Genomic DNA, 27572 nt, shown 5'->3' on the forward strand with positions numbered 1-27572 from the left:
TTTCGTCGTAGAGTCATACCTAAAGTGTTAATTTTGGGACAGTCTCGTACATCCGTTAATCAAATTGTTAAGTCTGCCGTTAACTAATAACGTGGCGCCCATGTGAACAATGACTGGGCGCCACGTGTTATTAAAAAAATTAATAAAAGTACTTAAAAGAAAAAGGAGAAACTTGATATAAGTCCAATTTTTTGAGCCAATAGTAGGAATAGTCCAGTTTATGAAAATAAGTCCAATTTGTTATATTTAATTATTTAATTATCAATAATTATCTGTTCAATAATAAGATTTATTATAAAAATCCAATTTCTTCCCAATTATCTCTTTGCTTATTTCTTTTTATTTATCTTTCTGTTATTTCTCGTTCTTCCTCCTACTTTAAACACCATTTATAGATTTAATTTTTAATTTTTATAATCAACCAATATCACAGGTTAATTATATTTATCTACCTATATGACAGATTCTTTTTTTATAATCAACCTGTCACAGATTAATGTGTCTTGCTTGTAGGTATGTTATGTTTTTTCTACTTTAGGGTATAATGTTTTGCAGATAAATTTATGTTAGTATATTAGCTTTTTTATTATAAGATATTAAATATATTTTTTTTGGAGTTAGAAAATGCATAATATTAGAAGATTTTAATTGATTTTTAATATTTTTAGAAAATATAAAATGAGTATAAAAGAAATAAAAATATATAATTAGATAACTGCACTCACTCCTAAAAATATCCTACGTTTTTGGACCTGATCTAAAAACCTCCAAAAAAAAAAAAAAAAAAAAAAACATAAAAAAAACCAGAACCCCCTTTTTTCCTTCCCCCTTCGTCTTCCCCACTGGAATCCCCTCCAAGGCTCCACCCATCCACCCCTCCATCCCCTCCACCCCCTTCGTCTTCTCCATCCCTCCACCCGATTCACTCCTCTTCATGGAGGCCATCCAAGCTATTCAAACCCTCAATAGCAGAAATACCAAAATGCACAGGAACAAGAACAAGAACAACAACCACGAAAACGAAATGCACCCAAAGCAAAGCCGAACCTTTCTCAATGTGATTGATGGTCGTCTTCGAGAACTGATCCCCCAGCACAGCCAAAACCGCCATGGACAACAGCAACCCGCACTTTCTCACCAACAACCATTAACAAGTATTCTTCTCCAAAAGCTGTGAAAGCTAACCTCCACCAAATCAACGTCTGTAGCTCCAAGACTCAACCTTTAATCCTTGCTTCTCACTCCAAACCCCCCACTTTCTCTCTCTAAACGCCTCACCTCAAATACCCACATCCCAAATTCTTCAGTTCTCCAACCTATCGAAGAAAAAACCAGAATCAACCACCTGGTTTCTTCAGATGAGTTCGGATTTACCGCCCACGAAAGCCACTCTGATCCCCACCCATGACGAAGACTCGCCGGACCAATCGGCGGCGCTGCTCTCTTTCAACACCGACTCATCCGCCTCTCCGATCCCATCGTCTTCCCCTTCTCACAAACCCACCACCACTGTTATATTCATCTATCTCCTCCTCACCACCTCTGTTGCTCTCTCCGCCGCTGCCGCATTTGCCTTCCTCTTCTTTTCTACTTCAGCATGCATCCTGCGGCTATTTTAAAAATTTAGAATGATTTCGGACCATAATGTACAATGAACTGAACGAATGATTTAAGAATATTCAGAATCTTCATAAAAACCCCTTCTATATGAAAATGATCATTTTTGAGGGAAGACAGAGTGTAAAATGTGGTGATGTGAGGTTTTTAGTTTTAATTCTTTTTTAAGCAAAACTATTGAAAAATGGTACAATTATTTTTTTTTATTATTTTACTCCTCGGCTAGTATGACATGTAAGAGGTAATTGAAAAACAATAAGTTACTAGGATTACAGATAAAACATAAATAATTACAATAAACCAATCAAACAATTAAGGAAAATAAACTTTATCTTCCAACGCAGAGGAAGAAGACTCCATGACTGCTAGGGTTTTAAAAGAAGTTTTTACACTCAAGCAGCTGAGAGTCTTTGCTATCAAATAGGGTTTTTAGCACGAGATAGGATAATAACTGTGAGTGTAGGGACCTCCTAATATATAGATGCTCATTCCTTTAATAGACCTATTAACTGATTAAAGGGATATTCCAAACCAATTAGGATTTTATTATAGTGCTAAATGATAATGAATTCTTTGTCAACTAATTAAGGTTTTCATGATTAATTACACTAAATAAGGACTCCTAAACCTAACCAAATAAGACTCCATAATTTTCTCAACTATTAACTCGGATTGACCAAGTTACCTGTATGTCAAGAAACAGTGAGCACATGTTCTTTGACACTCACAACTTACATTCTCCCACTTGAGTGTCCAAGAACATGATCCTTATTTGGCCAAGTGGTAGGTGATCATTGAGTCCCACAAAATTTGCAACTATACCTTTAACAACTTGTCACTAGTAGTTTAAATATTGGATTATAGAAAATAACATGTAATTGCTTCTACATGTTTACTCTATTACCACGAATATCAAATTACGAGCACAATGTTACTTGACATCATTTGTTAAATTCAGGTTGATAAACAAAAGATCAACTCCTGAACTGAGCCTTATGTAAGCATGGCTCATATTTTCTGTCAATTAAAACATAAAAAATAAGAGAAGATGCAAATACAATATACTGTTACAAAATTACTCTCTTACCAAGATTTATGAATAAAATTTTACTATTAAACCATTTTCCACTAACACTGCAATTTAATAATACAAAAGTAATTTTAAACTCCCACCGATTAAAAGAGTAAAAAATCTCGTAAACGCACACATCTCTTAAAAGCTCCCACTGATCAAGCATTAATCAAGGATTTAAAGGTATTGAGAATTCAACATCAACTACTAATTTTTCTGACTATATCTCTATGTCAGATATTGCAAGGAAGTGAGTGGCTAAAAAGATATACAAAATCATATGTTCAGTTTTATTTATCGAAAATTTGACAGAAATAGAAAACTTTAACAAAATGTTTTCTGATTGCAACAATAACATATAATTCCAAAATCATCATTGTACAGAATCTGATTATATTAGGTTTTCACGGCTAAAACATAAAATACAAGGGCAAATGTATATAGTTTCAACACTTTTGAACAGATGAAGTATATACAATATTGTCAATTCCATGTTTAACCGTTCACTGATTTATAGTTGGACTGAATGAGAAAACACTTTTGAGCAGATTAATTATCCATCAATAACACATAAATCACAAGTCTAATTTCTTGAACAACAAACAAGAATTAATAAGCAAAACACTTTTGAGCAGAATATACTCATTAACCCTTCTTGAATTTCTTGCAAGATTAGTTGCATATATAACAAATAAAATATAAATAATTATGATAATGTACGTTTTATCTACCAAAACCATGACTATTAAAAGCATGCAAAATTGATGAGTGTGAAGCCCATAATACATTATTTCTCCCACTTAGGCAAACACTCAAAATTGCAAGTTTAGACACTAGAGAAAGTGGTTTTCATATAACAAAATATAGGCTAGTTGAATCAATAAGGATCAAATACATAATTTTTTTTAAATTTTTTTAACTAGGTTAGAATTAAAAAGTTCCATAAACAAAAACTTATGCAATGACTACAAATTTTATTTTATTTTAGTGTATGAGAGAAGACTCACATATCTGTTAAAGATTAGGTCATAAATTAAAATGAAACCTAATAAGAGAATCCAAACTCAAAATTTATGTTTTAATTCTAAAACAAAGTCGATTAAAACAAACACTTAGATATCTCAATAACATCAATTTTTCAACAATAATTTTAATCCAATTTAGAACTCAGAGAAAATTAAGGCAAAAGATTGGCAAATTTAACTACTCATTCTCGATTCTGCAAGATTCATCATGGAAGTAGTCGAGTTGTGGAGGATTGAACCAATTGCAAATTGCATAATTGTTACACCTTTGGGCAGAAACTAATCATGCAAAAAAAAAAAAAAAAAAAAACCTGCATAGCTAGCCAAAACATAAAATACACAAAATACATATAGCTTCAACAGCTTTGGCCAGATGAAAATAGGTTAGGCTCACAATCAAAACTAAGTGCTAAGCATATCACTGCTATCTCAGTATAGCAAATGTAGAACAAGAGTGTGTTTAGTTGAGTGATTTCTTGAAATTCCCATTGGGACAAAGTATTCACCATATAAATTAGAATTCTGATTTTTCAAATTAATCCTTTAGACCAGTATTAAATAACCGTTTTGTTGGATATTCAATGATTCTCAAAAGATTCAATCAGATACAAAAGTATGTCGTTGTTGACATTGAACAATAGAGCTCTCGAAAGAGGAAACATGGTTATTTAGTTATTCGATAGGGACTAAAATGATTAATTAGTAATCTGATGCCACTTTCTAATTTTCTCTCAAAAGACAATTATCATCATAATTAGAATTGATGACCAAACAAAACATTGGTTTAAGCAAAATAAACCAATACACCTTTCAACCAAAATTTAATAAGTATTACTTAATAGAATTCATTTCTGTTGAGAATTTGGATAAAACAAGGACAATTGGTACAATTAACTTGTCAAATAATCAGTACTATTGGATGTGCAAAAATCAGTGAAAATAATATTTCAGAACATAATCAATTGTTTGAAGTCCCAATATTCAGCAATATGTACCATCTTAGTTTGCAAATTCACTAAACATTCAATTCTTGTTACATTGTCATGAAAATTTTTAGATGTGAACTAGACATATATGGGTACCATTTTGCAAAATTTCATGATTTTAAAAGAGATGTGAACTAGACAATTCTTGTTACATTTGAAAAGAGATGTGTTGCAGAAACTGCAAAAAATCTGCAATGCAAACCTGAGATTAAAAATTCACTAAACTGACACACCCTGACCAAAATCAAGGCGTGCTGACCGTCACGTGAGGGTGACGTAGCCATGTGCACAATGCGGAAACAATATTAATATAAGAAATGCGAATAAATAAAAACCAAACTAACTAGAGCACTAGATAAGAATAAGTGCAAGATGAAACTAAGTGTGAATTCACAACTAGAGCATAAGTAGCCTAAGTGTAGTCCAGCAGGACGAATACTAATTATACAACACCAAAGGTAATCCTACAATGGTGATAATCGGTCAGAGCTGCCGTGCATTCCTCGTAAGCTACCAAAAAGCATTCTTAACTAGAACATGGAGGGGCGCAAAACAGAAAGTGTGAGTGGGCAAAAACAAAGCTTTTCAAAACCAGTTCAATTATCAAAGATAGTAACCCCTCGCTGTAAAACCTATATAATTTCCCAGAAAATAGAATACATATCTATACCACAACCATGCTCAGAATAGAAAAATCCACATATATGCCATGTCGAATATCTCAGCATAAAAATATGTAAACTAGGTGATATAAATCAATGCAAAATGATATGTCAGCCGGAGTCACCTAACGTAACCTGTACGGCTGAATCTATAGCTCATCCATCTAGCCGGAGTCACCTAACGTGACCTGTATGGCTTAAATCCACATCTCAACAAATATATCTGCACATGAGTCGGAACCACCTAAAATGGTCTGTACGACAGGACTATGCACCTAACTTGGATCCAAGGTGATCATAAGGTGCGGGAGGTGAACATCACGTGAAGGACTGTGCCCTAACCACGGGCAGGAGCACTAACATCGGGGTGCAGGTTTATGAGCTCTCAACACATCTCACATAATCATCAATACATAAACAATCTACAACTCACTTGGTACTTACCTGAGCGTCCACAGCGTCAAATCACATTTATGCATACTATATTAATTCAATGAACTACGTATAAATCAATATGCATGGCATTTCTAAACACAATTTCATTTAAATCGATTTTTTGAGAAAAATCTCAAGTATATAGGTATATATGGAAAACCAAAAGCCCACTCACTGGTATGTGGAAGGGTCGTAGCCCCTAAGCCTCGATTGACTACACTCATCCTGAGGATAGGTCTCAACTTTATGCGAAACAACTATATAAACATTAATTGAAAGCACATAAACGAAACTAGCTAATAACTTCTCATACATTGCTCAAATGAGGTGTTTGAATATACCAACGTGATCTACTCAACACCAGGAACATCCCCATATTTTTAGAAAAAATTTCCGACCACCCACACGCTGGCCAAGGCACGACCATACGCGCCCCCACGCACGGCTAACCCTAACGGAACAGTTAACGGCAGTTAGGAATATTTCGTTAAAACCTGAACAGAAGTTAACGACGTTACCTGACGCCGTTAGAATATTCCGTCAACTCTGATGGAATATTTGTCTCCTTCTTCGATGAGCCTCGCTGGTCGCCGCCGTCTGAAACTCGAATTTTCGCCGGTTTCTGGAAAATCTTTAAAACTTCATATCACTCTCATTTCTTAACCAAAATCCATAAAATTTGTACAAAATGAAGCTTACAACGAGTAGAACAAAACCTTACCACTTTTATGACTTAAATCCAATGGGTTCTCGTTGGAAAAACCCACGATAATCCGGCCACCACTGCAACTCCCCAAAACTAAGCTTCCCGACGTACCAAAACACTCCAACTTTCTTCCTCGAGCTTCATGAAGACGTCTTAAAACTCCCTAAAACCTTAAAACTCGAAGAAAAGTCCACGATCACTGACTGTATGAACAGTAACCCAAAACTGGGTTATCTGGTTTTACGAGCTCTCACGTCGAACTAAGGGTATGGATGAGCTCCTGAGCTCACAAAGAACACAAAAGCAACCTCCTTGACGTCGATCCATGTAAAATGAAGCTAGTTTGAAGAGTGACCGTACAACTTGTACGGACAATGGATGAAATTTGAGAGAATGAGAGAGAGAGGGTCAACGGGAGAGGTTTGGGTGTGTGTGCGTGTGGTCCTAGTGGGTCACCAACCAAAAACAAAAGAAAATAAAACCTAAGTCCTAAGTAGTTCCAAAAGTATAGGAAAGTTAGGAATTGGACCACAACCAAAAACATATCACACACAACACATCTCAACATCCAAGGGCAATTAAGTCATTTCCTTACTCTCGACGATAAAATAATATACACCTTCGGGACGGGCTGTGACAAAATACTCCTTTTTCATTCAATGTGCATAAAAATTTTCAGATATAAAGTAGACATACAATGCTACTATTTCCTATAATTTTATAATTTTTGAGGTTTGACAAGTATACAATGCTACTATTTCCTATAATTTTCAGATATAAAGTAGACATACAATGCTACTATTTCCTATAATTTTATAATTTTAAAATTTTCAGATATAAAGTAGACATACAATGCTACTATTTCCTATAATTTTATAATTTTTGAGGTTTGACAAGCAATTTCAAAATGGGATATGCTGCAGAAAGTGCAGAAAATCTGCAGTACAACTGAGATGAAAATTTGACTAAACATTCATTTTCCATTCAATGTGTATGAAAATTTCCAGAAGTGAAGTAGATACATAAAGCTGAAATATCACAAAATTTCATAATTTTTGAGATTTTACAAGTGGGCCAAAAATAAAATCGAAATAGAATGTGTTACAGAAACTGTAGAAATTCCGCACCACATACCTGAGACTAAAACAAAATTCACCAATAATTCATTTTGCAGCCAATTGTCATGCAAATTTCCAGATTTAAACTAGATATATCAATCTATATCATACACAAATTTCATGAATTTAGGAGTTGAATACGTATATCAAAATAATATCACAAACAAACAATGTTGCAGAAATTTGAAAATTTTCAGTAGCATAATCTCCTTTTTAAATTTTACAATAATTTCATTTCATGCCAAAATGACGTGAGAACTTGTAATTATAAAAATCACATACTAACATAGCATGATAAAATAACCTTTAGCATGTCCATAATGTATCAAAATCTCCCTTTAAGATAAGAACATAATTCAAAAAGGGCAACCAAAAACGCCCAGTCATTAGTGTGTGTATTTGAGAAATTTCCCAAGCCAATCTTGATATTAATCATGTTAAAAAATAATAATAGTTAAATCAAATTATTTAGATGCATATGTGTTAAGCCTTCGAACTTTAAATCCAATGCAAAATTATTATTAATTATACTTATCTGTAGACAAAAATAATACAACTACACGCAGAAGTAATTTCTGCAGATGGGTCAGATTAAAAATAATAATAATAACATCTAAATAATTATTTGCAAAGCCAACATGATAATCAATCCACGTATTGAATTATCAGCAATTAAATCAATGAATCATATTATTCGCAGAAGCTTTACACATTGTAAAGGATAAAAAGTGATGGCATGATATTAGAACGTTACCATTATATTCAAAACAAACCGTGATCGAAATTCTGAATCCTAGACGAGTTGAGAGGCTCTGATACCATATGTAAGAGGTAATTGAAAAACAACAAGTTACTAGGATCATAGATAAAACATTAAATAAACCAATCAAACAATTAGGGGAAATAAACTTGTCTTCCAAAGCAGAGGAAGAACATGCCATGATCGCCAGGGTTTTAAAAGGAGTCTTCTACACTCAAGCAGCCGAGAATCATTGCTATCAAATAGGGTTTTTAGCATGAGACATGATAATAACTGTGAGTGTAGGGACCTCCTAATATATAGATGCTCATCCCTTTAATCCGGCCTAATCGCGGATTAAAGGGATATTTGAAATCAATTAGGATTTCATTATAGTCCTAAATGATAACAAATTCTTTGTCAACTAATTAAGGTTTTCATGATTAATTGCACTAAATAAGAACTCCTAAACCTAACCAAATAAGGCTCCATAATTTTCTCAACTATTAACTCGGATTGACCAAGTTAGTTGTATGTCAAGAAACAATGAGCACATGTTTTATGACACTCACAACTTACATGACACTGCACCAAATGCTTTGCTATTTTTATCTTACTTAGTCTAAGCCAAGTTAGTCCAATTTAGTCCCTGAAACTAGTTTAGTCCAAGATAGTCCAGCGCAACAAACACACCTATAAGGTACTAATAAAAAACATTATCAATTATTTTATTCTTTTCTACGGTCTCATTTATTCAATTACGATAATGTTAAAGAGACTGAAATTTTAAACCAATTTATCCGTCATTAGAAATAAGTACGTTAATTGATTCTTAATTAATAATCAAACCATCAACAATCACAACACAATTTAATTTAAAATTTTAATTTCTATATCATTACATGTATTCAATAAACTTCGCTTTCAGTACGGCAATAAAAAGGCCCCTAGAATTGCCAACTAGATGGCGAGTCGGAAGACCCTTCGCATAAACCAAGGGCCTATCAGTCTTTTCGCAACCCTTCCCCACACGCGTCAAGCCACGATAGGACAGACCTACTTTTTCTTTTCCCCGTTGTCACGCATGACATGCCCTCCATGATGATATTTACTATTTAGGCAGGAAGAGGGAGGCGGATGAAAGAGAAGCCTCAGCCACCACTGTCTCCGTACTCCGTAGCAAAAGCCCTCCAGCTCCAAAGCACACACCAAACACCGGAGAGCAATCAGTCCTCCATTTTCTGCCATAGTCGGAGCAACTCAGCTCACTTTCTGCAACAGCAATGGTCAGCATCTCTCTCCTGCTTCTCTTTCCCTGCCCATTGCTTTTGTTTTTATTTATTTATTTTTGTCTTTTTTTTTTAATGTTTAATGTGTTTTGGGTTATGATCTTTGATCTCTGAGTTTATCATCTGTGATGGGTTTTAGATGCACTTGTTTCAATCGATTGTAATTTGTTGTGGATCTGAATTTGGGTTTTTGTATCATTTAATTTACAGTAGCTGAAGATATTTGCTTAAAGTTTTAAAATTTTCTTTTGATTTTTGGTTCATAAAATAATTTTGATCACATTCACATATATTCTTCGTTTGTTGAGTTTTGGGTATTTTTATTTTGGTTCTTTGTGGTGGGTTTGTGGGTTCTTTTATGTTTGGTATTTTGGTAATCTGATTGTGTTGGTGTTGGTGGCAAACTGGCAATGTTGTCATGTTGATTGTGAAATTTGAACCAAGTTGCGTTGCACCGATCCCATTAGTCTAACAATTGATGTGGGTGTCAATATTTAGATACCTCGAGATTTAAATCTGATTAGAAAGCTGTTAATTGATCGAGAGTTGGGATTCAAGTGCTCGGTATTGGAATATTGTCAACCAGCTGATCACTGATCAGAACTAATTGGAGCGGTCCAATTTGATTCCTTACGGATGTTGCGATGCTGAATTGTATTTGATCTTAATCTTGGACGCATCAGAAAGGAGACTGTAGTCTACGATTGAAGCTAAAGTAAAGAAGAAAAGTACCTCAAGTAGTCTTATTCCTTTTTTGTTCATTTGTTATGCTAAAACTGGCACGTTCTTGGTTTCTCGGTTTCAGATTGCTGGTTGATTCCTGTTTAGTTTAGATATCTAATCTCTAACCAACCTGCATAGTACAGGCTTAACTTGAAAGATTCAAGTTGAATCCTGTATCATTACGCACTACTTTTTAAGAAATTGGGTGAGACAGAACATCTAGAATGGGAGAGAAAGAGGGAGAGAAAAAAGAGGAGGAAGGATGGGAGGGAAGGAGGTTTCAGACTTTGAAATTCTTTTCAAAATCAGTCCGCCTTTTTTATTCGCCTGACCAAACCTCAAGGATCGGAAAATCTCTAGAATAGTCTCTTAGGATCTCCATCGGATGTTTTATAATGATCATTGCATCCAAGTTGTCTTCCTTTTGTGACCGGAAAACTTGCAACCTTTGTCGCCCGTTTGATAACCATTTTGTTTTTAGTTTTTAGTTTTCATTTTTTGTGGTAAGGTAGAGGGTGAGTATACAGGAGAAATGAGGAATGTAAAGGATGAAAGAAGGTGGTGGGAGGGGTGATGGGAGGGGGAGAAAAGAAGGAGATTATATGAAAACAAAACTTGACAGCGAAAACAACTTCGAAATTGTTTTCAGTTTCGATTGTGTGCCATTACATACACATCCCTTCACATTTGTTCCACTTTCCCACGTTGACCCTCGATCCTCCTTTCTCCCGCATACTTCTCTATCTATCTGTAGAACTAAAATTGGTTATTAAACGGGCCCTTAGATTCAAGGAGAGGCACTGTGGCATTTTAATATCTGATTCCGTTGTTTGATAACTTTGGCACAACATTGTAGATATTATTTAATTGTTTTCTTGAGAATTTCTGAGCTTTATTTTTTTTGGCTGAGTAGGAGAGTGAACGCATGTTTATTGTTTCAAAACCAGTGTGTGTTGGTTTTGTGGAAATAAGTTGCATAAGAATAACATGTATCTTCTGTTTCATCATATGATCAGGCTAACGCAGCGTCCGGATTTGCTGTGAATGATGACTGCAAGCTGAAGTTTCTGGAATTGAAGGCTAAGAGAACATACCGCTTCATAGTGTTCAAGATTGACGAGAAGAAAAATGAGGTGATTGTGGAGAAACTCGGTCAGCCAGCTGAAAGCTATGAAGACTTTACTGCAAACCTTCCTGATAATGAATGCAGATATGCTGTCTATGATTTTGACTTTGTGACTGTGGAGAATTGTCAGAAAAGCAGGATTTTCTTTGTCGGATGGTACTATTCTAACCTAAAAACGCGTCTCTCTTTTTTCCCATCGTTTTTGCTTATGTTCTTTACCATGTTCATAGGTCTCCCGACACAGCAAGGGTGAGAAACAAGATGATTTATGCAAGCTCCAAGGACAGGTTCAAGAGAGAATTGGACGGCATACAAGTCGAGCTGCAGGCTACTGATCCGACTGAGATAGGTCTCGATGTTATCAAAAGTCGTGCAAACTAAGAAGCTTGGTCTTGTTATGCCCGTTTTTCTCAAGCTCTGCTTTACTTTTATGTGAAATGTTCATAGTTTGTGGGGGTTGTGAACTTGACTAGATTATAATTCTCGGTTTGAATTTACCTTACAGTCTTTCTTCATTTTGAACGAGTCCGCAGGACTCAGTTATAGACGAGGTGAAGGAACTTATGCAATGTGTGTCCGTATGGTTACATCTAGAAGCTAAGTTGTATCATCCCCTGAAGGAAGAAAAACTGGGTTTGTTCTGTTAAACTTCAACGCGTCGTACTCTTTTTAAGAATGCAGAAAAGAGCTGTTATGCTGTTATTTTTGGTTCCGAAATCAGTTATTTTGTCATTCTTTTTGTGTGCCTATCTTACCATTTTGGTTCTTGTCATTCAGACGCTGGTTCAATACGTATGACTTTCTCTCTGAGCACATAGCCACCGGTTATTTTCCGAAAACCGGTGACTCATTCACTGTTTATGGAGAGATCCACCTGCATGTTGAGTTCATACAGATGATGAGCTCATATATTGTAGATTATAAACTCGCGGGTGGCTTCTCATGCCCTTGAGTTTGGCCAGGGCTATTCCCGGGTAGTTGTTTGTTCCCGTTCTTAGGCTAGTCGCTGTTGTACCAGGAGAACATAAGGAAAAATACGTGCAAGTGCATCTTATTTAGACTCAGTTCACCTTCTCTTAACTACCTACGCAACATAATTTCTACAAAAAACCGCATCATTTCTACAAAAAGCCGCATCTAAGGGATCGTAGATCATCTATGTGATACAAACATCGAGTGCGGCCAAATCAAATAGATGCAACTACAATTCCTGGTAAATCTTGTTAGAGATTTAAATGTACGTAAAACATGACAACAATAACTTACATACGGGCTTAGTTCGCGTTTTTGATGGACAGAACCTAACTATTAAGGCAAGTCCCACGGATGAATGTTATATGTAACTCGATTTGGCTTCAACCCTCTTCTCATCATGTCATAACGCAACTCTATCTAGCATAACATCCCACAGCTTGATTGCTTCTAGCAAATTGCCCCTCCTACACTACTCAGAGATAAATGTTAAATACGTGATACAATCTGGGTGAATACCATTGACTGTCATTTCGACGAGGAGCTATGAAGCTTCCTGAAACTTGCCCACTTTGCAAAAAGCCCTGATAAGTATACTGTACGTTTAGGTTTTGCACGGAAAAATATATTTTGAAGAACATGAATATGATAGTTTGTTGTTATGGTAAGAGAAACAAAAGTGAAACTAACAAAAATGTATGAAAATGTTCCAAATTCTTGCAGATGCCAAAATGTCACGTGTGCCATTTGCCACATGCCAGAATGACTACTCACATCCAACAGATTTTCTTTTGACTTTGGGCATTGTTGTTAAAACTTCACAGTGAGGTGAATATGAAAATAAATAGATTGAACAGTGATAGGGCTTCATGGAGCTTGTTTCTGCTCATGTGTCGAACCTTGGCTTGTAAAGCTTTTAGTTCTTCTTTGTAGGGCGCGAAGATGGTGATGGCCGCAACATGATAGTCCATACTATTTCAGCAACCTCCATGACCTTCTTCTCTATATTGGCAGCTTGAATTGTAGGGTGGAGTTGCTGGTTTTGCGTTGGGATTGGAGGTAAAAGCATGATGGAGGTGGTGATGACTGTTAGTTGGTATAGGCTATACTTTTCATGACCTTTATTGATTTTGGAGACAAAGTAACCCCTATTAAGTTTAACATATTTTAATTAGGGCTTAATGGATGTGACATTTTTAATAGGCTGGATACTTATTTAGAATGATAAAAAAGATTAAGATCAATTTGAAATGACACTAAAAAATTGGGTTTAAGTACTTAATCCTATAAAAAAATATAAACAATTGTTTTAATACAAAAACGATATTCTGTGTCAAAAAAATGCAAAATAAAAAAATAAAAAGAATACAAAAACGATATCATAGGAGTCAAATACAAAACCTCGAATACACATAAGGGAATACTGTTAATTCCTAAACTAAAAGGAATACATTAATACAAAAATCATTTTTTCCATAAATAATATGAAATTTCTCTTCAAAAAATTACTCATTCATGTGGTTCTATAAGCCGTGCAGCATCCTTGTAAGAGTGTCTCGAATGATATAGACAATTGAGTAAGTAAACTCATTTTGATGAGTTACGTATGCAAAAAATAATGAAAGTACAATTTTTGCTCATCTATGGAATTTATGAAACATTTTTCATGAGTCGAGTAAGTAAAATACCATGTCACTCATGGTCTATACCATTGGAAATGCTCTAAATTTCAACTTTCAAAATGAAAATTTCGTTGTCAAAAAAGATAAAATAAAAAGGGGCAATGCTGGAGAGACGAAAATGTTAAATCATTTTATAAACTAAATACAGTGGTTGTTGATAATTGAATTATTAACTTAATTATCGATTAACGTATTTATTTTTCATTGGTGATTCATCATTTGGTTTAAAAATTTTGTCCTATTAACATTATCCAAATAAGCAGTGCGATCGCCCATTTAGCGCAGCTCATCGATCCACACCCTTTGACCATTACCAATCATAACTCACCACGTATACAGCCTAATTAACAAGCAAAGCGCTCCTTTACGCTTCAATTCGAGCCGTCGATCTCCCAGTTTACTCCACCGCATCCAACGGGCACTTTTCGCCACGTCAGCGATCCGCGTCTGCCCCTTATCAACGACGTATTTAAATACCAGACCAAACCCACATTATCTGTTATCCCAGAGATTCCAAGTCCTCCCAATTTCGTCTTCTCAAAGTTTCCGTTTGGTTTCCGAGAAAGAAAAATCAAGAAGATTTCCGATGGCGCCTAAGGCTGAGAAGAAACCGGCCGAGAAGAAGCCCGCGGAGGAGAAAAAGTCCGCCGTGGCGGAGAAAGCACCCGCTGAGAAGAAGCCCAAGGCCGGGAAGAAGCTGCCGAAGGAGGCCGGAGCTGCTGCCGGAGACAAGAAGAAGAAGAGATCGAAGAAGAGCGTGGAGACCTACAAGATCTACATCTTCAAGGTGCTTAAGCAGGTCCACCCTGACATCGGGATCTCCAGCAAGGCCATGGGAATCATGAACAGCTTCATCAACGACATATTCGAGAAGCTCGCCCAGGAGTCGTCCAGGCTCGCGAGGTACAACAAGAAGCCGACGATTACTTCCCGGGAGATCCAGACGGCGGTGAGATTGGTGCTGCCTGGTGAGCTCGCTAAGCATGCGGTGTCTGAGGGGACTAAGGCGGTGACTAAGTTTACTAGCTCTTGAAGAGTTAGGGTTAATGGGTTTAATTCTGTGGATTTGGGTTTGAGATTGGTTGTGAAGGAATTAGGGTTAGGGTTAGGGGTTTATGGGTTTTAATGCTTTTGATTATGTAAGTATTAAGTACTGATCTTGTGCTATTGCAGTTTAAATTCTAAATGAAAGTACGATTTACCTAATTGATCCATTTCCTCTGTTAGTGTTTACCCATCTGATTATTTTCTGCAATTTCTGATTTAAGTTGGTATTTCTATTATTAATGATTTGATTAAGTTGGGAAAAGATGCTCAAATTTGCCCAAAATTATGTTGCAATATGTGGCCCATTTTTTTGTTCCATGATTCCTTCAAATCTTTTTGTTCTTCTGTCTTGTATGTTAGGGTTTTAATGCTTTTGATTATGCAAGTGTTAAACGAGTTCATTTTTGTTCATCACTTTTCGTATGGGAGAAGAAGTACGTTGTCGGATTGGTAAGTGCTTTTGCAAAAAGTGGATTAGCAGGATATGTTGGTATCCAGCCTTCCCGTGAATTGTGCTTTAATTCAGAAGCATTTTCCATAATACACATAATTGGGTGAATCTCTGCCGAATGTGAAGAGTTTGCACTCATCAGCATTGTTGTGAAGTAGGAATATGCATCCATCTAAATTTTGTAGGTTGCATGTGGTTAGGTGTGTTCCAAATCATGAATTTGGATGTATGCCTGAGGTGGTGTTTGTACCATGTATGCTGCAAAAGTAGTTTTATCCTTGTCTGTAGACATAATAAAGTGTTGGGTTTGGCCCTGGCCTGGCCTCTATATGCTGCATCATCTTGTTGTGTTTATTTTCCGATGTGACATGAACCTGATAGTATCAGAGATTTGCTCTGATACTAGTTTTGAGAAGCATCATTGGTGAGTATACTATATTACCACATGCTGTGTAATTTAGAGTCGGAGTTGTGACGTATATAAGCAATCTTACTAGTTTTATTCTAGCTCTGATACTAGTTTGGTTTCTGGTTTGTTGCTCCTCCTCATTTGCCTTCTGGTTGAGGCCTGAAAGTAAAAGACTGCTCCGAGGCAAGGCATAAGTGGTCGCTTCCTCAGTATTGGGAAGCTTTCTTGAAATAACGGTGTCAATGGCCCTCAGGGCAAATACAGGAAGAGAACTTGGCTGCTATTGACTGCTCTTTAACTCTATTTCCCATATTTCATACAGTAGCTGAGCCTGAGCGATCCGGTAACATATTTCATACCAGCAAAACCTTATTTTCGTTAATTTCCAGTTTATCTGTTTAATTGTTCGGCTTTAAGCAAATCGCACTTGCGCCTCTACATTTATCTGCTCATTGCTATATATATTTGCTGCTATAACCATTTGCCCATTTGCTTGATATATCCTAACTTTGTTGCTCATTACTAATGTAAAACCTGCTTTTCTGTTGATATATCCTAACCATTTGCCCATTTGCTTGATATATCCTAACTTTGTTGCTCGGTACTAATGTAAAACCTGCTTTTCTGTTGATATATCCTAACCATTTGCCCATTTGCTTGATATATCCTAACTTTGTTGCTTGTTATCTTCAGATCATTTAACTTGGGTAAACCTGCTTTTCTGTTGAAGGACTATCAGGAAGGTCCTCATTAAAACAAATGGTGCAGTTTGGTCTCACCAAAGAAACACGAGAGGTCCACAGTCCCCCGCTTTACAGGAACAAAGTTGAGACAAACTTCAATGATGGGTTATTTGTTCTTGTTGATTTGGAATTTGACACTCAAACGCTTGGTGGAATCAATAATGCTGCAATCATGCAGGACTTGTTGAACAAAATGCTTGGTGGAATCAATAAGGTTTGTACAAAACTCCTCTCTGATTCGAACTTGGTGGAAAGTTTGGCGTTGGCAGGCATCTGCAGATTTGTTCCAACTGAGAAAATAGAGTGGTCTGGAGACGAGGGAGAGATCATGAACATTGTGAAGGAGCTAAGAATGGTGAGTTTGGGTAATCCGCAGCTGTACAACTCGTACCTAAATCACGTTGGGGTAAATTGACGTGGCGTGTTCCTATTCGCCCCCATACAATCACAGAAGAAATCGTGGCCCCCTCTACGGGCGAGAACATGCAACCGAACCAACAGATGAGGACAATTTAGTCGTAACACCAAAAACTTGGACAAATAGTTCAACATACAACGTGCTTCCACCCCCTTCTATTGCTCCCATAAATGTTGTCAACAACCTAACACCCTAAAGCCATCTTCTTCCACAACTCTGTGAAATGTCTCTCTCGTTCTTCCACTCCATCCTCCGAGCTGCCGCGTCCAGGTGGCCGGTGTTTCTCTACATGACCACCTGGACGCTTCTTTTGTCAGTGACAGTGGCCGTGGCGTCTTTCTCTCCTGAGATGGCGTTCCTCACGGCGATATCACCCTTCTCTCCCTTAGCCAAGTCTTGCACCGGCGAGGGGTTTGTTAGGATACCCTTGGATTATCCGAGAGAGTCAATGTGCTTCCCGGCTCACATGATTCAGCGGTCGAGCTTGGATTTCTTCGTGCCGACGGTGTTTGCTGCCTTGATTGTGGCGGGTTCGGTTTTGGTCGTGCGGTCCTTGGGTTTGTGGGAGGGTGACAGACGCAGAGAGGTTGATCATGAATTGGTGTAGAGAAACCCAATTATATGATGAATTTCAGTAGAAAGACATGGTTTTTTTTCTTTCTTTCTTTCTTTCTTTGGCTGTGTTGAATGTTTGAATTTTTCTGATATCTGCGGGTTTCTGGGAAAGCTCAAAAGACCATTTCATACAATATTATTATCCAGTGTGAGCAGCTTCTAAATGCGCATAAGAATTTAATTAGCACAGCCAGTGAAAAAACTAAAATTTGACCATGACTAACTGGAATTTAGACATAAAAGTATATTTGTCTAAACAAATTTATATGATTTAGCAGCCTTATTTATAAGGGATTTTTTTTGTTGTTGTAATTTTTAACAAACGGTATTATCTACGCTAAAGGGGAGGATGTGAGTTAAGCCTCACAATGGACTACGAATGTAGTTCAAATTCGCATTTGGTGATAATTGAACCTCAAACCTCTCACTTATAAATGAAGAGAAATACAACTGCACTGTAATACTAAGTGGTTATAAAGGGTCATTAATGTTTTTTTTTTTTTTTTTCCTTTTAACAAACAATATTATCTACACTAAGGGATTGAGGAGTGGGCTAAGCCTCACACCCGGTTAGCTATAACAATATGGTTCAAACTCACATTTAGTGAAAATCGAACTTAAGAACTCTTACTTACAAGTAAAAAGAAACATCACTAGCTCGTAGTACTAAGGGGGCGTTTGTTTCACCTTCTTAAGTGGGATTGGACTGGCTAGGATTATTGTCCCATGTTTGGTAAGCTTGGGGACTAACTTAAATGAGACTAGCCCGGACTCGTGTGGACTATCTCCCTCGCTAAGTCGTCTTAGTGAAACCCCCCGAAAACCACGGGACTGCTAAGACCTGCTTCGTCTCCTTTGTGTAGCTTGGCGTCCTCGCAGGTCAAGAGCAAGCTCTGCCAGGTGGAGACGTTTCCGACGGACTCGCAGGTCAAGAGCAGGCTTTGCCAGGTTATTCTGGTGGTGCAGAGGGCGCAGGGCGATCCATTTTCGAGAGACTAGTTGCAGGCGGAGGCACCCAGCAGGACTCGGAGGCGTTGGGTGGGGGGAGGAAGTTGCCGGTGCGGCGGAGGTACTCGAGGTCGACGAGGCGAAGGCCCTGGATGAAGTACTGGCATCTGGTGTTGAGATCGTAACGGCGGCGGCTATGGGAGACCATTCCCTCATCTCAAATCCGAGAGAACTACGACAATATTCTCGGCACTGGGTTTCGAAGTATGGAACTGGGTTTCGAAGAAGAGGAAGAGCTTTCAGAAAAAAGAAGGAAAAAAATGAGTATGGAACTGGGTTTTGATTTGATCTCAAAGTGTGGAACTGGGCTTCGAAGAAGAGGAAGAGCTTTCAGAAAAAAGAAGGAAAAAAATGAGAGAAGTAAGAATAAAATATTAAAAGAGATATAGATAAATTAATATAATATTAGAATTTATTAATTATCCTACTTCTTAGTCCGACACTGCACCAAACGCTTCACTAAGTTAGTCCAACTTAGTCTAGTCTAAGCCAGTCCAACTTAGTCCCTGCAGCTAGTCCAGTCCGAGACAGTCCGGTGCAACAAACGCACCCTAAGTGTTCAAAGGTTATTTATGTTAACACTGTAATTATAAGACAATTGGGTCCATAGCTCAGTGGTAGAGCATTTGACTGCAGATCAAGAGGTCACCGGTTCGAACCCGGTTGGGCCCTCAAATATTTTAATGTCGTTCTTATTTTTATTGCTATTTACAGATAAATGCCCAATTTGATGATATGGAGTGGATTTTTTGACAATAAAAAAAATCCTTTTTGGATGAAATTTGCAAAGCATGATAAAATCACATGAAATGTGTAAACCCCCTCTACCTAATACTTTGTCACATGAAAATATTGTTTACCTACTTCTCACATTTATCATACAATATTGAAAAGACATATTTTCTCTGAGTTCAGTTGTGTACAAAAATTATAAAGATCCAATATTTTTTAAAGTAACTATTCTATTTTAGAAAGGGAGATTATTTTCACGCACCTATTCTTATTTCTAACCATCAAATTAAAGGTATCAAATGAAAACAATAACAAAGATCGAACATGAGTGTGTGTGATGTTAAAAAGGGTGTGTGTTTATCATTTGTCATTTACTAAATAGATATAAATCTTTTAAGTATGTATGTAAATGCACTCTTGAATGTAATCGTGTTTGCTTTAGTTGCTAGTTGAGATTTATACATAAAATATTGGAGGAAATTAATAAGGGTTTTTAGACCTTGAAACACACCAGTTGGAACCACTGAACTTGATCACTCAGGTTATTTGTTTACTTTTCATCGATCTACTTGTAATATCCCGTATTTAAAAAAATGATTATATATATGTGTATGTGGGTAATTATTTTTACATAATGATTTTATTAGATTTCTTTTATACAAGAACCTAGTTTCGATATGTAAATAGTCTCAACATAAAATCATTTTTGCTACAAAATTATTTCAAAAAACTAGCTAGTATTATTTCATGTTCGTATGTAATTAGAGATGTTTTTAGTTTGAACTGGAGAAGGATGATTATATGAGATTGGCTCGATAATTTTACCAAATAAGGGTGTATTGACAAGTTCATCATTATGAGTTAATGATTGGTGATTATTCACCATCTTAAATGAATAGGTGGGAGTCTTAGCATTGTATACGTTGGCATCTTGCAGGTGGCAACATCTTGAGGTTATTAGGAGTGCGCAAGTGAAGACATGTGTAATATCCAGAAATAGCAACAAGAGGGATGATTCCATTCCATATAAATTAATGAAGGAGAAGAGCTGAAAGGAAGGGAAGAACACACAGAAAAAGGAAAAACCTCCTCTCCCTTACACACCATTCTTCTCACTCACCAGTTATTTTACCTTATGTAAAGGCTCTAAACCACCTTCACAATATTTTGTAAATCTCTTGTACATAATGAAATCCAAATGCATATGCAAATCAATTTACCGAACTACAAATGATAGGAAGAAGATAGCATTAGAAAGCAAAGGAAACAAAAAATGGATGCTCTTGGTCATCATCACGTCAAGCTCACCATGGCCAACCCAAATCCTTATCTCTTTATCATCAACTTAGTCTCATCTTTCACATATCAAATTTCTACAAATCAAAACCACGACCTCACATATCGTCATAAAATACTATCCTACATATTTATCACCACCAAAGCTGCATTGCCAGCAAGAAGTTCGATGTATCAGGGACGCCAACCTGCAACGACAACGTGGCCTTTGGCCAGTCAACCTCACCAATGGGAGTCATGGCAGACGAACACGATGTCGTGATTAAGACTCGTACAACCAAGAAAGCTATATTCTAACAGAATTGCTCTATGGATTCCAAATGGGGTTACGTATCAATATCACCTAGAGAGAGATGGAGTAAAATGGTAAAGTAATAGTTCTCAATTATATTATTGTGTGTGTTATCAATACTTTATTATTGATAATATAATACAATTTTGCCTACTAACTATTTTGATTAGTTTTGCAGATTGTATGATTATTATAGAGTCGGCGATAATTGATATCTATATTACTTTGCATATACATAAGCATTCATGCAAAGTAAGAAAAAGAGCTGTGTTGTTGTAAACACAAATTTTCTATAGCAAATAACATAAGAACACGTGTACAAAGTAAATTTGTATTAATGAATTAGTAGGGTTAACAATCTCTGTTTACAAGTTTCCTCTTATTCGATCTCCGAAAGATGTGTAAATGTGTATGTTGTTGATCCAAGGGCTACGATGCCGATGACTTGGTCTTGAATGAACGGTTGCCGAGAGGTTTTGGCTCTAGGTGATTTGAAGGATCGACACGGGTAGTAGTGCTTGATGATTCTTTGAAGGTTTGGTGAAGAACGCAAAGAACTTTCTGAATTCTTCTGAGTATTTGGGGCTTTGGGTGCTTGAACTTTGGCAACATCTGGGTGCTAGAATGATTTTTGGATCCTTTTCTTTGTCTTGGAGCTTCAATATTTCTAGACTCTCCAAGCCTTGACTACGAATGGATTTGGCCTTGATTGTGGGCTTGATTAATTGACAAAAAAACCAAGACTCGATTTCTAGGCCGGTTCGTGATTTGACTCCATCAATTAATATTTGATTTAATTAAATTAAAATCAAATTAATTAATTAATTAATTAATTCCTTTCAGCCAAGTGTTGACACGTATCTCTCTTGATGACTCGTCCAATTTGATGAGTTACATCCATGTGTACAATTTGTGAGACACATGGCATATGCCACTTATGCCCTGACATGTCAAAACTTCAATGTGTTGATGAACATTTATTTTCTTGAAATTTTGATGTCTACAGTTGTGTCAAGTGCTCACTTGTGTTAAGTGTTTGACTTGTGAAGATATTCAAGGGCCGGAGAATGCCTTGAATATAAAATAATGAAATCTTGTATATGTCAGGCGTTAGGGGAAATGCTTAATACACAATTGGGCGTTGGTGGAAATGCCTTTATAATAAAGTGGAAATTGAGAATTTAATTCTGAAAAATTGGTCTCAAGGGGTGAACGGGAGTTAACTCATATTTTAAGGTATTCATAGTCAAGTGGTATAAGCATGATATGAGACGTGCAGGCTTGAGTGCCTTAGGTATGTGTTAGCGGAATTAGAAGGGAGTGAGTCCATGCATCTCATTTGCAATATATACTTTATGCATTTGAAAGAATTGTTACAATTTAATTATTATTTAGTTGGTAGTTTTGGTTGTAAAGTAACTTGTGCACTAATTTTTATTCCGATCCGTATTCGATAAATTTTGTGTTGTAAACTCAAGTGCAAATTTAGTTACAAATTTTAATTAATATTTTCTTTCATCATGTCTTGATTATAGAATTTATTTTCATAGCTATGATATGAATCACACCCCAGCTCATGAATAGTTCTTATTCGTGGATTGAGGCGTGACACTACCGTTGTTGTTATGCAATACTCACCTTGACAAGGCCAGAATTAACCTTTGCTGTCAAAAGTTGTTACGCAATACAACTTTTTCAGTCTCTCTCTACTTTCAACACAAATTGTGAAACGATTGAACATAATTTCTTTTTAGGAGAAATCCATTATGGAGATTTTGGTTTTGATTTTCTATCAATTCCTTTTTTAAATTCTACATTATTTCTCTTAATTTTGTCTGTTGATTCTTGTTTGTTTTATTCAACCCAATTAAAAACATTTCCAATTTTGAGGATAAAAGAAAATAGTCTCTGACAAAAAGGAAAAAAGAAAAATGTGGCAATCATCCACCATTCAAACGAAAAATTGAAAGTTGTAAATGTAGTCTTAAAACTTTCATAAGAGGAAAGGGCTTGTAGATGAGATAGTTAAAAGTGTTCATCTTTACCTTCAAAGTCTTGAGTTCAATTTTCAACCCCTCGCTTTCGTTCGCATATAAAACGTGATCTTACATGTTGGATAAGAAAATGCTTATTTTTTGCAATGCTCTTGAGTCTTGATAACTCACTCGTATATAATCATTTTCTCTTCTAGAACTCAAATTTGACAAGGTGGAACAAAAACCGATTTCTAGAGGGTTAAGTGGGAAGTTTGATTTCTAGGGAGAAAGTGAGACTAGAATCGAGCTCCAAGGGCATTGCAAAAAAATTTATCCATAAAAATTTAGAGAATGTCAGTTTTGTGGGGTTCAAACTTAAGTGGCAAAAAATTTGAATCCTAAAGAAAAAGGAGAGATCAGAATCGGTTATGAAGGGGCATTGCAAATGTAAACGCCAAGTGACAAACAAGGAACCAAAAAACAATAGTGAACCGGGGGTCCTTAGTGGCGAAATTTGAATCCCAAAAAAAAAAAAAAAAAAAAAAAAGGTTGGAGTTGAGTTGCAGGAGGCATTGCATGTAAGCGCCAAGGGCAAAACAAAGAACGAAAAAATAATAGTGGCTTCGCCCGGGTTCGAACCGGAGACCTTCAGTGTGTTAGACTGACGTGATAACCAACTACACCACGAAACCTTGACGGTCAGATTTTGCTTCTTTATATATATATATATATATTAAAACCACATAACCTCAATCCCTCTCTCATAACCTTCGGCCCCTCGCTTCAAACTACCACCTCCACTAGAAAGCCCTAACCCACCTCCACTAGAAAACCCTAACCCTCTCTCTCTCTCTCTCTCTCTCTCTCTCTCTCTCCACTTTCTCGCTCCTAGGGTTTCGTTTCTTGCTCTAGTCAAACAAGATGCAGGACCCTCTAAGCATGTCCCTGGACGACCTCATCAAGACCAGCAAGAAATCCGGATCCGGTAACACCCGAGGTCGCGGCGGCCGGGGGCCTTCCGGACCCGGACCAGCCCGCCGCTTGCCCAATCGAGGCGCCAATCGCGCGGCACCGTACGTGGCTGCGGCCAAGGTAGAAGCAAATCTTTGGCTTTGGCTCTGATCTGATCTTATCTTCTCCAATTGAAATAGAATTGAGTTAATAATAAATTTTGGGGATTTAGGCGCCGGAGACTGCGTGGCAACACGACATGTATGGGGATCTTGGGGCTGCGCCGTACGCGGCTCCAGCTGGAAGAGCCTCGGCTATCGAAACCGGAACCAAGCTCTACATCTCCAATCTCGATTATGGCGTTTCCAACGAGGACATTAAGGTAGCGTTCCCTGTTATGACAATTTGGATCTGTTTCTTTCGAAGCTGATTTCGATTTGTGATTTGTGAATCCATCAAAATTGGGGGTTTTTTAGTTATCTTATAGATTGTATTTGGATGTTGGATTTGAAACTAAAATTGTTCGAATTTAAATTCTTATTGTAATTGAAATTGAATTCACATCCATGTAGTTTTGATGGTTCAAGAATCGGTTTTTTAAGTCTGCGCGGCTTCGAAAATCCCTTTATTGCCTTCTTTCAACAGTCTAAGCAAATAACTAAGAATTCGAATCCGCATATTCGGTGTTTTATCTTTTGGACTGAATCAAAAGTTTGCTTTTGCTGCTACGATTCTCATTTGTACTGTTGCATTGTACAAATTTGATGGATTAGTGGGAGATCAAAGGTATTTATTAGTGGGTTTCTGGGTACAAATTTGATGGATTGGAGTTCGAGTTTTATTACATTTTACAATTTGAATTTCCTAAAGTCGAATTGTTATGTACAGGAATTGTTTTCTGAGGTTGGTGACCTGAAACGTTATGGAGTACATTATGACAGAAGTGGGAGATCAAAGGTATCTTGTCAAGTTTCGTATTATTGGTCCTTCTGGAGGATTTTTTGTGTCCTGCTGTAGTTTAAAACAAAAACCCTTTTCCATAGGGAACGGCAGACGTAGTTTTCTCACGACGAACGGATGCTGCGGCGGCTGTTAAAAGATACAACAATGTTCAACTTGATGGGAAGCCGATGAAGATTGAGATTGTAGGAACGAACATTGGGACACCTGGCGCCCCACCTGCGTTCCTGCCTGCTCCTAATGTAGCTTTTGGAAATCGGAATGGACCACCCATGGGGTATGTTGTGTACCATACTTTTTACTAAAGAATTAGCTCTCAATGATGTTTGCACTTATGCATAATTGGTTTTTTAGTAAATGTCTACTCTCTATGACTTAAAGGATAAGAGGTTATTTGCTTTATGATTGGTATAATAAGAAGCTCTTGGCAAATGTTTGGAATAAGAATGCATCAAGGCGCAAGTTTTGATTTTACATATGCCGGATGCTGTTGGCCTATTTAAGACCTTGCATTATTGGCTTTGGTCTATTATGGCTGTTTTGCAGGCCATATGTAGGGTCTCTGTGGTCGTATTGTAGTGGGAAGTTCTAGAATTTGTAGTCTTTAATATCCTTAATAAAGTTGTAGTTGAGAATTAGTGACTTCGATACTTATTTATTTAGATTAGAATGCATTTGTATGATACTTAAACTGATGTTCCATCATGCCTCGGTTACCCCTTCAAATATAGATGATGTTTTGTCTTGTACTTGTGTTTGAGTCATGAGATGTAGCAGTTGGGAAGACTGAACATATATTATTGTTGGATGTGTGAACGCATTATCTGTGCCACATATTAATTTATCTGAAGTCCTGATTGTGTATTTGTTGTGGTTGTTAAGCAGTGGACAAAGTAGGGGTGGTGCATTTGGACGTATACGTGGCGGCGGCGGTGGCGGTGGCGGTGGCGGTGGCGGTGGCGGCGGTGGCCGCGGTGGCCGTGGTCCTAGAAGGGGCGGTGGTGGACGTGGAAGTGGAAGAGGCCGTGGTGAAAAGGACCAAAAGGTTTCTGCTGAAGATCTTGATGCCGAGCTAGAGAAGTACCATGCAGCAGCAGAATCAATGCAAGAGTAAATTGAAATCAGCTGTGTGAAGCGTCGGCTATATTACATCTTTTATGGCTCATTAGGTCCTTGGTGATTTGACAACCTCATCTATTTTCTGTATTTCTATTGAAGCCGAAATTCCTAGAGAGAAAAATCATGATTAGGAACAGCTCTTAGAATCTTGCTTACGGATGTTGGGTGCTTATTATGTTTGTTTAAACATGGGTATGAAATATGTGAGTTAATGGACAGTTTCAGTACTTGAACTGAATTCCTACTTCATTAGCTTCTTCGATCCCCTTTTATACATTCAACAAGTTGGTGGGATCGGGAAGCTTCTCTCTCTGCATCTCCACACGCAAAGACAAAACTGGCTGCAGAACGTGTGAAAGGATTGAGCCTTAGAGAATTCACACACTGCTGCAATGTGTTTGGTTGGTTCTACTGCATGTAAAGTGGCGTACTTCGCATGAGGTAGATATCTCTGTTTTCCTTGGCTTTAAAGTTTTGTTAACTATTTAAGTTATGTCCTTTGTATTTGGTGCAGTTGAGCTGGTTATTTCCTGCTATTTTATGGTAGCTTTCTCTAATATCCTGCCCCAGAAAACGATAGTTTCCATGTTTAACTGGCATTGATCCTGACATTATGCGTATAGAGAAATTGTATGGACTAAACAAATAGCCGTTTCTACATGTAGAATTGGGTTACAGAAGTCACACCGATGATATTCAGAGATGTGCAGCCCCTTCAGGCTTCCTAGTCCTGGAAGGAGTTCCAGGTATGGCTGTCCTTTGACCGTCTTTATTCGGTGACTCGGTAAAGACAGTGGGGGTGATTGTTAATTCTGATTGTATTCTGTGTCAGAGTTAATAGTTGCTGCTTTGATTGTGAACATCATTGTGTTGCCTAGATCAGTAGATTGCATTGGAGCATGCATGAATCCGATTCTATCATTCCATGGTTGGAGTTCCATATGCACTATGGAATATGATTGGTTTTCCGTCCAAGCGACTGGTTTAACCTAGTCGAATTTTGAAATAGGAATTCTTATTTTCTGCTATGATTTTCCTTTTCGTGTTTGGTTCATGAATTCTAAAAGTAGCTCTCTGCATGCCATTTGAACTTTGTAAATCTTTATAAGTTTTGATGTCGGAATTCATATAGGTATGTTCGATTCATTTTTGTCTTGATAGTCGAGTAGAATTAGGATGCTAGATAGCGAAAGAGAAATGGCGAGAGACAGGGTTCATGCGCCGAACAAAATCCCGGTTTCCAAATTTAACACATCACTTTCCTATGTTGTGTACTCGTATCTATCTCTTTTACCATGTGATTATTTATGTGATCGCAGAGGGAGTATGCGGCAAGTGAAGAGTTTATCTATCTCGTATTAGAGGAAAACCCCTAGGGAGACAAAACTTTTCCAATATCTAGC

General features: G+C 37.1%; 4 protein-coding genes and 2 non-coding genes across 7 annotated transcripts; 5 read left to right on the forward strand and 1 right to left on the reverse strand.

The window, feature by feature from the left end:
- The first annotated feature begins 9479 nt into the window (after positions 1-9479).
- LOC103948970 (actin-depolymerizing factor 1) lies at positions 9480-12200 on the forward strand. The gene is made up of 3 exons (XM_009360068.3): positions 9480-9646; positions 11389-11654; positions 11729-12200. Exons 1-3 carry the CDS (start codon positions 9644-9646, stop codon positions 11877-11879), a joined length of 420 nt encoding a protein of 139 aa, XP_009358343.1. The 5' UTR covers positions 9480-9643; the 3' UTR covers positions 11880-12200.
- A 2444-nt stretch (positions 12201-14644) lies between these two features.
- Positions 14645-15358, forward strand: LOC103948976 (probable histone H2B.1). The gene has a single exon (XM_009360074.3). The coding sequence runs from the start codon at positions 14739-14741 to the stop codon at positions 15183-15185; it is 447 nt and encodes a 148-aa protein (XP_009358349.1). The 5' UTR covers positions 14645-14738; the 3' UTR covers positions 15186-15358.
- A 135-nt stretch (positions 15359-15493) lies between these two features.
- Positions 15494-17876, forward strand: LOC103948974. Its single transcript, XM_048569190.1, has one exon. The coding sequence runs from the start codon at positions 17444-17446 to the stop codon at positions 17825-17827; it is 384 nt and encodes a 127-aa protein (XP_048425147.1). The 5' UTR covers positions 15494-17443; the 3' UTR covers positions 17828-17876.
- A 1567-nt stretch (positions 17877-19443) lies between these two features.
- Positions 19444-19515, forward strand: TRNAC-GCA. The gene has a single exon. It is a non-coding gene; the product is annotated as a tRNA-Cys (tRNA).
- Positions 19516-23757: 4242 nt separating this feature from the next.
- On the reverse strand, positions 23758-23831 carry TRNAV-AAC. The gene has a single exon. It is a non-coding gene; the product is annotated as a tRNA-Val (tRNA).
- Positions 23832-23920: 89 nt separating this feature from the next.
- Positions 23921-26407, forward strand: LOC103948973 (THO complex subunit 4A). Of its 2 annotated transcripts, none has more exons than XM_048569051.1 (5): positions 23921-24231; positions 24323-24472; positions 24979-25047; positions 25134-25327; positions 25933-26407. In XM_048569051.1, exons 1-5 carry the CDS (start codon positions 24061-24063, stop codon positions 26162-26164), a joined length of 816 nt encoding a protein of 271 aa, XP_048425008.1. In that variant the 5' UTR covers positions 23921-24060; the 3' UTR covers positions 26165-26407. The 2 variants fall into 2 exon arrangements, with proteins under 2 accessions (XP_048425008.1, XP_009358346.2); XM_009360071.2 differs by having other exon boundaries at positions 23922-24231; positions 25936-26407.
- The last annotated feature ends 1165 nt before the right edge of the window (positions 26408-27572 follow it).

The sequence above is a fragment of a genome, unplaced genomic scaffold, assembly GCF_019419815.1.
Source record: "Pyrus x bretschneideri cultivar Hongxiangsu unplaced genomic scaffold, Pyrus_bretschneideri_v1 Contig5, whole genome shotgun sequence".
Classification (NCBI taxonomy): domain Eukaryota; kingdom Viridiplantae; phylum Streptophyta; class Magnoliopsida; order Rosales; family Rosaceae; genus Pyrus; species Pyrus x bretschneideri.